The sequence below is a fragment of the Ptychodera flava genome, chromosome 22 (assembly GCF_041260155.1).
Source record: "Ptychodera flava strain L36383 chromosome 22, AS_Pfla_20210202, whole genome shotgun sequence".
NCBI classification, from domain to species: domain Eukaryota; kingdom Metazoa; phylum Hemichordata; class Enteropneusta; family Ptychoderidae; genus Ptychodera; species Ptychodera flava.
Window position 1 is genome coordinate 3754772 of NC_091949.1, and position 12116 is coordinate 3766887.

Consider the following 12116-nt stretch of genomic DNA (forward strand, 5'->3'; position numbering starts at 1 on the left):
GTTTCCGAAACTTTAACGTTTTCCAAGAACAATTTAGTTGTTAAAAGAATAAACATTAGAAATAAAACTAGTGGGAGTTGACCGACAAACCGGCATTTAAAGAACACTTCATATTACTAATGTTATTATTAAAAATTCTTTGTAAGCGTTCTTCACATGCGTCTCTGCGCGAAGTATTTGACAACAGGACAATTACAAATTGGTACACACAAAAAATAAAAATTTATGACGTTTCAGTTATACAAGTACGCTGTACAATTTATAAAATAAGCAATTAATCGAATATGAAGGACGTGAATGCTGTCATGTTTGCCAAACATTAAAATAAATATGACTTATTAATCAGCTTGATATGAGTGCCAGAGTTATCAATTCCTAATGATGTTGAGTAAACAAAGAGTCAAAATATGAAGAATGGTTCGCACCCTACGTGACCTTTGACCCTCAAGGGATCATGATATAAAATCACGTACATCAAAAAGTACAATTATCATGCATCATGCGGATTTCTTGTTTTGGCCATGTCATACCGTGCAGAACTGAAGTGTATTTATTGGTTCCAATTAATTTAATGAATGTATCACTTAATACACACAGTCTGCTGTGAATTGTATAACAAGAAAATTAACACAGTTTGGTTGTCTCCGTGCAGGGAAAGAGTAAACATCCTGGAACACCGTCGGTGAACTCACAACGCCGTTGTTTATGTGAAAGCTAAACTTTGTGTGTTTGGACAAGAACGTGACAATCACTTGTGAGAAGAAAGCGCTATATTTGTAGTGAATTCACATATTTAGGGTCATCGTTGACGGTTTTAAGGTGGAAGTGTCGGCGACCGCCCTGTAGAAGAGTACACTGTGTCTGTATGAATGAACGCACATACGATAGTGTCTGTATGAATGAACGCACGTACGATAGTGTCTGTATGAATGAACGCACGTACGATAGTGTCTGTATGAATGAACGCACGTACGATAGTGTCTGTATGAATGAACGCACATACGATAGTGTCTGTATGAATGAACGCACATACGATAGTATCTGTATGAATGAACGCACGTACGATAGTGTCTGTATGAATGAACGCACGTACGATAGTGTCTGTATGAATGAACGCACGTACGATAAACGCACGTACGATAGTGTCTGTATGAATGAACGCACGTACGATAGTGTCTGTATGAATGAACGCACGTACGATAGTGTCTGTATGAATGAACGCACGTACGATAGTGTCTGTATGAATGAACGCACGTACGATAGTGTCTGTATGAATGAACGCACGTACGATAGTGTCTGTATGAATGAACGCACATACGATAGTGTCTGTATGAATGAACGCACGTACGATAGTGTCTGTATGAATGAACGCACGTACGATAAACGAATTCCAGTGCAAACACAAAGCGTATGAACAATACGAATAGTATGCTATCACCGTTCTCTGCAGTAGCCACACTTGTCGGACCATCTATGTAGAATTTTCATTCCTGACAAGATTTTTTTCTGTGATAAACTGAAACATACTGATAATATTACAAGTCCAAAGATGGTGTATAGCATCAGCCCTACCATCTGCAGTTTCTCTTTGGGTTCAGAGAAATCTATTTTCAGTTCCAGATCACCGAAACCTATGGTTGTCATAGTAATCAAGGAGAAATAAAAGGAATCAAAAAATGAGAGTTTTGTGGATAATTGTACAAATAAGCCACCAAGACATAGGTATGCCATAACAATCAAAACTATTATGGTTAGGGGAACTTCTTTATCTTGCTCACCACTATGATCGTGTCGTGTCAGGCCAGAAGGGTTCAGATCGGCTTGAACACCTACATTTCGCGTATCGATGGCGACACCTTTGGTGACAGAATCTCTGTTTACCGGAAATAATTTGTGAGGTACTTTAGATATACGCCCTCCCTCGGTCACAAAATTAAATAAGCCTTTGCGACATCGGTTGGCAATCATAGGATGTGAATTCGAACGTACTACTCTGTCTTTGATAACGTGGCGGTCATTTTTCATTACACTTTCAGTCGATGTAAAATTATTGACGTCAGGGTTCGGTGAAGACAATCTCATGCAAAATTCCTGGTTAGCGACTTCATAATCCTTGCCCATTGCCATTTCTATATCAGATAGAAAGGTCAGATTTTGTTTTCCATTAGAAGTTGATTTAGCTTGAGTTTTGGGTGACACAAACGAATATTGATCAGACAACTCCGCTTCAGAATCATATAATTGTTCATCATCAATTGCTTGAGCTTCATTTCGGTACTTCACACTGCTTCCTGTTATTTGAACTATTTCTGCCTCAGAATTCATTGCCACATCTGTAAGCCAATCGCGACTGCGTCCTTCATTTGGACTTTCGCTGATATTCCAGCCAATGTCAAGGTTCCGGTTGGTTTCGAGTTCATTTGAAGTTTTAATGTTTTTAAAAGAACATCTTCGTCCTGAAGCGGCATCTTGCATAGGTTTTTTCGATGCAAACTTTGAAAACCGCACAAATAAGATTCGAAGCGGCATGGCTAGGGCATAGCCCGCATGAGATAGAAAGACTAAGGTTAACGGTATTCCGAACACAGCATACAACATACAAACCGCTCTGCCAACATCAGTCACAGGGGCCAAGTAGCCGTCACCTGATTCAGAAAAAAGAAACAGTGTTAAGACTGAATAACACAAAAACAATTAATCTGGTTTGAAAAAGACAAAGTGATACTCAACGACGATAATCAATGTAATATTGACTTGCAAAGCAAATAAAGGAAGACCTGTTACACATGTGCACTCCAGGCACGGTTTCCTTTCCAGAAGTTTCCACAAAACTGTCTTGTTTTCTTTGTTCTGCTTGCCCCATAGCTATGCCTATGGTTTTGTGTGTCGTTTTTTGCCAGTATTTGTTTTATAATAAATTTTGTATAATTCTTTCTTTCTGAATTTCAAATATTCACGTCTATAAATGTCACAACTTGCGTCTCTCAAATCAAACATGAAGACGGTATGAGGTGACCAAAATACTATAAAAGATGGTTAGTACTGGTGTAGGAAGAAGAATTCCTAAAATATCTATGATTTTTTTTTTCAAATTTTAAAGTAGAATAAGTATAAGTTTGTTTCGTGGTGCAATCTTTCTGTAAGCTTATGTTTCGTGATCATTACGTGTATGATGCTTGTGAAAATTCGGAACGTAGGTTTTGTAAACAGTGACAGTAGCCTGTATCCTTTGCATGTTAAATATGGGTTCATCGAAGTCAAACCCACTTCATCGTGACGTCACACTATTGGTATTGCCGAGTCATCGCGACAGAGGCTTCTCGTTTGAATCTCTCATAAACACACATAGTGTAACGCCCTCTCTTGCAGAGATTGCATCTCGAAATGTCCCTAACGTGGCCAAGGCGTGTGAAGGTTGGTTCAAGATCTTACGAGAAGGAGATATCGTCATACTTTTAATTAATTAATTAATTAATTAATTAAGTTAAAATTTCGATGAGAATAATCGAGAACGGGATATATCGAGAACGGGATATTCCATGGTGTTATCTTGTTTAATCTTAAGAAACGATCAAAGACTGGCGGGAAAATTTCCAAGTAGTGACCATTGTATAATGATGATAATATAATAGTTATGTAAGTTTAGAAAAGATATATAACTTTGTAGCGAATGTACACTCTGGCGTGTCATCACGAGAAATCCATTTTGTATCATTAGGGGTCACAAACGAAATCATATGTTTGCATTCAGCAAAGGCGTACTATTTCTAAAGCGCCATAGCTTTTTATATACTGGTATCAAGTCAAGCAAAGAATGGAGACTTTTGCAACAATATCAATTAAATTCTGGAAAATTAAAAGTAGCAGTGATATACATTATGATTGTTGATGACTGTTAAAAACATCACCATTTTACGAAACTTTGTTTGAGAAAAGTTAGGGTGAATTTGCAGTTTGAAATGAATACACTCATGTAGGAAAACCAGACTTCACAATATTGTTGTTCAATTTTATCAGAGACTGTTCAAGACCACAATACGAATACGTCACTTCGTTAATTTCAATATCATTAAATATTTAATAATTGCCGATATTTTTTAAAAGTTAATACGCTATACGTAGAGAAATATCAGACGATATTTGGTCATGATTGTAGTCGCTTTGACAGTTAATTTCTATAATTAATTTAATTATATTAAGCATAATGAAAACAGTCGGGGCTGTATACGTTGTCACAATTTGCTGAAACAGTGAACACAACTGTCATTACAGGGTAAAGTTCAAATTCTTATTGCATTGACGTTGTAAGTGATAAGTTGGGTCAAACTCTTTGGTGCGTTACATATTAACAGGCCCTGATGACCCGTATCGGCATGCCCTGATGACCCGTCCCGACCCGTTGGCATGCATAACACTAAAGGGTCATGGCCATTAAATGAGGTGACGGCTATACATAAAAAATTCACGTCACCATGTTGACAAAATAAATGTCAATTACATAGATCGATAACTGATATGGTATTGACTTGCCGTTCATATCAGACACGACGATTGTCCCAAAGTGAATGCATTTCAGTCGCTATAATCAAGCGCAATTAAACTAAATGACTTAATAACATGATACACGAAGGACTTAATGTTTTGTACGTTCTGTCAGCACTTGATTAAAACAATTAATCAAGTGCTAAATGTGTCTTCATAGCAAATTTTTAAAAACTGTGTTTTCATTGCAGTGCTGATGACATGCTTGATTTATTGAACAAAGGAAGCTAATTGCGCTTTACTTATTACTTTACAAAATCATCAAGTCTTTGAACGTTGCCGGTTCATCGTCTTCGTCCCATTTTACCTTGCTTTCAAACTGAAAAAAAAATGGCGTTTTTTCGTAAGTCAAAAAGATGTGCGGTTCTTTGATCCACGACTTCCAATATCATAGTAGAAAAAAATGATAAGGATTCCACTTTTGAGAGTGTCAGTGATTATCATTCATTAAGATAATATAAAGATTAATCAAGACAAACGATTGCCGTTGTGGGTAAAATGGTAAAACAAGTACGCCAGGAAAAGTCGTTATTTGGTTTCGTCGAAACGCAATTATCGCTTAATTTGGATTAATCCGAAAAATAGTGGATTTTATGAAAATTAAACTACATAATTGGTCTTATGAAGATTAATCTGTACAAATGATATCATAATATGCCACTGTTTCCATCATTATTGACATGACGTAATTACGATACGTGCTTTCTTCGAAAACCTCGGACGATCTGTGACTTGTATGATTTAGGCGTATCTATGCGGGTAATCTGTATACCCATCATTTTGTATAAGCGAGACATTAGCATTATTATTATAGATCCCTTGTTATAATGGATCATTTGAATAACGATAAATTATAGGTATTCACCAGGAACCTACCTTACTATTGCACCATGCACAGGGATAGCTGAATAGATATTTGCATCGCTTTAAATAAACAAACAGTATACCACGTCTTTTTAAATGTCATATAATCCAGGCAAAATAGGGAAAGTTTGTACTTACGAAGGCTTGATGTCGTACGATGTTTTGTAAACGATTTCTTTGTTCATCAGGGTGGTTACAAAATTGTAAAATTTAGCAGTTCTCATGTAAGATGTAAATGCCGATTTTCTCCAAATGACCTCTATCTCAATGCAATCAATCAATCATACCGCAAAAAACAGACCACCGAGTCGTTATTCCTTATCTATTAAATTCTCAGCAGTCTTTTTTGAAATATGAATACATTATTAAACCTGCATCAAAGCGTTTATTGGGGTCAAGTTGTGTCAATTCAAACAGATCATATAGAAATTCCACTAGATAAATTGTGTTTCAACTTAATTGCATTTGTAACATATTTTAATGTCAATAAGAATGTTTCAATATTTGATGCACAGAATATATAAGAGAGTCACTGTGTTTGATTGTTTTTATTTCCTTGGTGTTTCAAGCAGAGCTTTTACCCCTGCGCTATTTTTTAAAAATGTTACACGCATTTACATGCGCGCGATTCAAACTTATAAGTCAACACCGAAAAGGGTTACTCATATTAAACGCCTAAAGCTTGAACATTATCCCTTTCCTTCTTAATTTGTTTGCGGTTTTAGCAAGGTGACATGAATATCTCATTCGTTTTCTAGGCACAGTTTTCCACCAGAAAAAATAATATTTTGGTGAATCAAGTAAAACCTTGACCCGAGAAAGTCCCTGTCATCTTCGTAACAGAACTCATTAACATGGAACATTGATAATAGCTACCGCCAATTACGTTTAGTGTATGAGAGGAAAAATATAGTAACTTACCAATTGTTGATATTACAGAAACACAGAACAGACACGATGACGTCCACGTCCATAGGTCTGGCCCCGTCGGTCCTATCGCTTCTTGAAGAATCAAACTGCGAAATTCACGAAATGCCCGTCTTGACAAAATTGTGAAATTATCATCTCTTGCTTCACATAAAAGGTTCATCCAGTCTGTGAAATTTTGTATGACAGTGTCTATGTCATTGTAGACGGCATTTGACTTTCCATTCACGCCTTCGATCTGCCGAAATGTGCAGGTGCCTATAACAAGGTAAAGCGCTAACATTGCCGTTAGAATGGTACACGTACGTAGGTTGTTTAGATGTTTTGACTTGTGTTTACATCGATCACAATGCGAATGGTCCGTCTCTACCCCCATTTTGTCGGCACTGGTGATAACGTACAGCAACTAACATCGGTTACAGGTCGTATGTGATCGGTTCATCCAATCCACTTGGCGAGAAAAACGAATGACTTATTAATTACATGCAAATATCAGGGTTATCGCAGGTCATTTGACATACTCGGGCTATCTACCATGTTTTCCATGCACAATTTCACAAATAGCATTGCTAATTTATATGTGCTTAGGCTTCGCAATTTGCATGAAACAGCTTGTGACTACGATTGGCAATACCGACGAACGCCTTGTTTTGCATAAAAAGTCGTTTTATCAGGAATGACACCTATCACTTTCAAAGTGCTAGAGATTAGAATTGTCTCCCTACAATTGTTTTTAATATGCATGTCAAGCATAATTCCGAGAACGCTCTATTAGGAAAACACCTCACTTTACATGGTTCTTTAGGTATGTGAAGGTTATATAAAGCTTTTATGGAGCTAGGAAATACTGAAACAGTAAACAAATTTAGCAAAGTTTAGCAGTATTAATTGTTAGGACAAGGTACACAAAATAGTGCAACAACTTGAAAATCAACTAAAATTTTTGTTGTGTAAAACATAAGCTTTTTTCGACAATATTTTTATATCACGTGATAAGACTTAGTTATGGTCACCATGCACAACAGTGTGAAGTGATGACACTTGCGTCGTAAATCACGAACCAACAAGCCTGATTATTAGAAAAATTCACCCACGAGCAAAATATTACAAGTAAAAGAACGCGTTACAGTTGCCATGACAATGGTAAAATCTTGCTCTTGGATCTAACTTGCTACGTTCTTCACTTATTGAACAATATGATTTGTATTTAAATGATGAAAAACGAAACTTCTGGGAACCAAGTTAATGTAGTTAAGCCGCATCATTTGCCAAAAATGTAACATACCAACTAAGAGATGAACAGCGTGGCCTCTTACTGAAACAGTGCCACACTAATCTCTGCTCTTTCAGTAGAATCTAAACACTATCAAAGACATGGAAAACATCAAAGTTTGGCAAGACAAGGCAATTACAGGAATCCTAGAGAGTGACTGCCCAAGAAGCATCCACTGTCATGTGAAAGTGTACAACCAAGAGTGTCGTCTTAGGTTTTTTTATCCCCAGACCTATTTGGTTCATATAACAGTTACAGTCCTTTTTACAAAAGTAATTGCATCATATCTTCATTCTGCTCTTCAAATTATCTCTGAAAATAAAACTCGGTGAAGTTCTCTTGGAAAATCCCAGTCTATGTATTAGCCAATTATTTCGTGACGACATGACAACGTCAAGAATTCCCTACTTCTTGTGGTGACAGCGAAGATTCCATCATTCATCTGCCTACCACTTTGATTAGATTAGATTAGATAATTTTGGTACACATTGTCAGGTACTTCCGGATATCAAATTTATCTTACGAACCATTTACATCTTTGAGAGATATCGCTTGATGATTCACACTTTCTCGTGTTGATAATTGTGTTATGTCTATTACCAGACTCATTATTTATGCTATGAGATGTGATGAACCAAATAAAATGCATATTCGTCAATAATTATAGACACTTTGTACACACACAAAAATTGAAAATGTCCGCAAGCAATAATTCCCTAAGTGCACTTTCTCCCTTTGAAGACCGAAAAACGTCGCACAATTTATGAGAAAGCTTTCTTTATTTTAACATAATACTTAACAAGGACTCAAAATTAATCATGAATATACAGGACTAGGGTTTACTTTCGTTTTTAAATTTCATGGCAGATTTTACCACCCATTGACAAATCTTAAGAAAGCATATACGATAATCAACAAATGCGTATGGACGAATTTTTAAAACTCCTGCATTCAATTTGATTATAAACAATTGAATCCAAGTTAGGGAGCCGTCATTATTTATGGCCTGGTGGGGTCGGAGGAATCTGAGGGGGGTCACTCAAAAAATCGAAAGCTACAAGGGGGGTTGCTCAAAAGTGGAGAACAAGAAAGGGGGGGGGGCTACTCAATTTTGTTGACATGTATTGAAGCATTTAGTGGAGTTACGAATTAATACAACAATAATAGTAAAGATATTATATTCATACCCGGTATTTGTGTACCACACACACCACACACACACACACACACACACACACACACACACACACACACACACACACACACATAATATATATATATATAAATCATAATACAGGTGGTTTCAAGTAGAAACTAAAATCTCATTACACTATGTGTTTCACGTTATTGTGATCTTCAGACGAGAATGATCAGCTATTCGACGTGGCAAGCCTTATGTTAGAGGCTAGTACTGAGTACATTTTTCAGTATTTCCTGATTAAAGATTGATATACTTGCCTGATCATTAATGAGAAACGTCTGCTTTCTATATTCTACATTGTATAGGTTACTGATAGGGGAAAATGTGTAAAGCAAGCTTATTCTGATGCTATAAAGTTGAATGCCTTGACAACAAACCCATCTTTTATTGCAGGAAAATAATAATAAATAATAAATGTGAATAAATGTATGTCTGTCGCTATTTTTTCGGTTTCAAAAAATATAGATGAAATCAGTGAACTGAAATATAAGTTTTGGAATACTGTCTCAGATTTATTTTCCTTTGAGTTTTTTATACGAAAAAAATACTCCCCAAGTGCCACCAAATAACACCATTTTAATCTCTATTTTTCAAAAGCTTCAATGGCAGGAGGGGGGACACCCCCCTCCTGACCTCCCCCCGCGACCGCTTATGCGGTCTCTTGTGGTGCTTTTGCACCACATCTTCCCCCTCTTGAAAAAAAATCCTACAGAATAACTGCATGTCACCAGAGCACTGGATACAGACCTGTACATCAGCCCCTGCCACAGCAATTGGAACCTCCTTCCGACAAAGACCTATACCACAGGGTTTAATCAGGGTCTGTACAGGGCCTGTCGCAGCAGCAATCCATTTTACTGTATAGATATTTAACTTTCCCAAATTTTTTTGGGGGAGGGGGGTCACTCAAATTTTCTGTAGCAGAGAGGGGGGTTACTCAAACACGTCATGATTGGCAGGGGGGTTACTCGAAATTTTGGAGTTTCGAAAGCAATTTCTCCGAACCCCCCCCCCAGGCCGTAAATAATGACGGCTCCCTTAAAACTAAACCATGTTGATGAACGTTATTTGATCAGGGGTCGCCATCAGGTTGAACCTGAGTATTGTTCTGGTTCATTTAGAATGACGTCATCACTTTGAACAGTGTTACCTTTGCAGCTACCGTTGAAGCCAGATTTGTGATAACATGCTCTAGAAAAATTGGCAGTCTTAGTTGTCAAGTACTATGTAGCGAATTAAATGACACAAGATGAAGGTTACATTGTGTGGGAAGAACTAGGTCATGGTATCAGCATTGACGATGTTGTTGAAAGGAGAGACTGACGTATGATGATGAAGGTACCAGTTAATATTGCAGGATTCTTTTTATTGCATTACTTGTGAAGAGAAAAATAGGGGCTGAATATACAATGAAATATGAACTTAAACACTTTACTGTTTGTAGTTTTATATATGAACTGAAACACTTTACTGTTTGCAGTTTTATATATGAACTGAAACACTTTACTGTTTGTATTTTTATATATGAACTGAAACACTTTACTGTTTGTAGTTTTATAGAAAATGTGGACTATATCCTAACTATTCTTTCTTTTGGAGACGTTCCTTTTCCCTATGACTTTTCATGGTTATTGATCACTATACTATGTCTTCGACAGATCATTGCTCGTTTCAAATGTAACATCATTTATGCGGTTTTTGTTTTCATTTTTAAAGCTACACCTGTCAACACTCTCCATCATCAGAAGTTTGGCAGTGCATTAAGATATCAAGCTTTGAAATATTTTACCAGACTGGTCAGAACCGCCACGCAGAAAAACTTAATATCTTGGTTGTACAAAGGGCAGAGAAAAATGATATGTCGTGACAAAGTCAGAGGCCTTTGTTGAGTAGAACAAAAATAGTAATAAGGTGAATACTGTGTCTATTAATCTTACATGCAAGAGATACTGAGTGATATTAGGTTGCAGACAATAAAGGTGTAAATCTGTTTTAGTGAGGTTCACCTGTCTTAACATATACTATTATTCACTAGGCTCAATGACAAATTTGTTTTGTACATCACTATTGACAGGTCAATTAAGTCGAGAGTTTCATACTTACAGCGACTACGAGTGGTTTTGTTAAAAGTTATGAAAAAGGGCCTTTGCGGCGTCATTAAGACCTGGCGTAAAACAATAGAAGGCACACGGTCCTTTTCCTTCCTTCCAGTATTTAAATGCGCCCGTATATTGATCAAGTGTCTTAAAGTTCTTATGTAAAATGGCAAAGTGGAAATTGATAAATCATATGGCTTCTTTCGGGGGTTCTGTTCACTTTTTAATCAAGCTGGTAAAGTAATTAATTATGATGATGAAGCTTTGTGACCTGTAAATGGGGGAGCTAAGGCTTTTAAATCTTGCATTCTTTAGACACATGCTACGTTCCAATATTCAAATTTTGAGCACAAAGCAGAAACCAATCGGAACGAATGGCTGGGCTTGCCTCGATAAAACTGGAAACGATCGCTTTATGCTTTCACTGAAGCAGTGTTGTACCATTACTAATACAAAAAGAGTCGGTTAAGGCCAAATATGCACTTTAAATATACAAATCTCAAGTGGTAATCTTTAAGTCAGATAAAATTCTTATAGTCTGAATCTAACTATGTTACGCGTTCGAGTTTCTTACAAAATATCTTTATGTAGAATCGGACTGGTACAATGAGCCCTCGTATTATGGTAATCTGAAAATTTGATTTACGTGACAGGCAGATGTCAGTTTCTGTTGGCATTGACGTTGACAACAAGCAATTTACTAGGAAATCGATGAAAAGGGAGAAAATATTCAGCAATCTTATAATGTACAATGTTTTGTCTGTTTTTGAAATATCCATTACTTGAATTTCAATAAATCCCTATTTATATTAATTTATATTATCATATCTGTTCCTGTGATACTATGCACAGGAAAAAAGCGATTACGTCACCGTCATTAACCAGAGAAGTTTATCAGTGTTCGGCTGAAACGAGACACTGGCCTGGAAACAAGAAAGTCACTTACCGGAAGTTAAAGTCAAGGTTTCAGCTAATTCCAATAGTAAAGGTCAAATTGCTCAGAGGTTGTGAGTTTGTAACGTTGATGTATTGCATTCCAGCGTTGTTCATTTAAAGTGACCGAAATTCATCATACCTTTCACTGTGTATGCACACTCCATCTCTTCTGACCATGTCTACCAACGTGGTTTGTGCGGCAAAACCTTATGACTATTTCTTAGATCACGTGTCAGTGTTCAAAGTCGTGTTAATTTTACACAATCAGTTCAAGGAA

At 36.7% G+C, this 12116-nt stretch overlaps 1 protein-coding gene across 1 annotated transcript; it reads right to left on the reverse strand.

Moving 5' to 3' along the window:
* Positions 1–1168: 1168 nt before the first annotated feature.
* Positions 1169–6764, reverse strand: LOC139122478 (potassium channel subfamily K member 18-like). The gene is made up of 2 exons (XM_070687875.1): positions 6328–6764; positions 1169–2645 (listed from the first exon to the last, which is right to left on the reverse strand). The coding sequence occupies exons 1-2, from the start codon at positions 6707–6709 to the stop codon at positions 1435–1437; spliced, it is 1593 nt and encodes a 530-aa protein (XP_070543976.1). The 5' UTR covers positions 6710–6764; the 3' UTR covers positions 1169–1434.
* Between the last annotated feature and the right edge of the window lie 5352 nt (positions 6765–12116).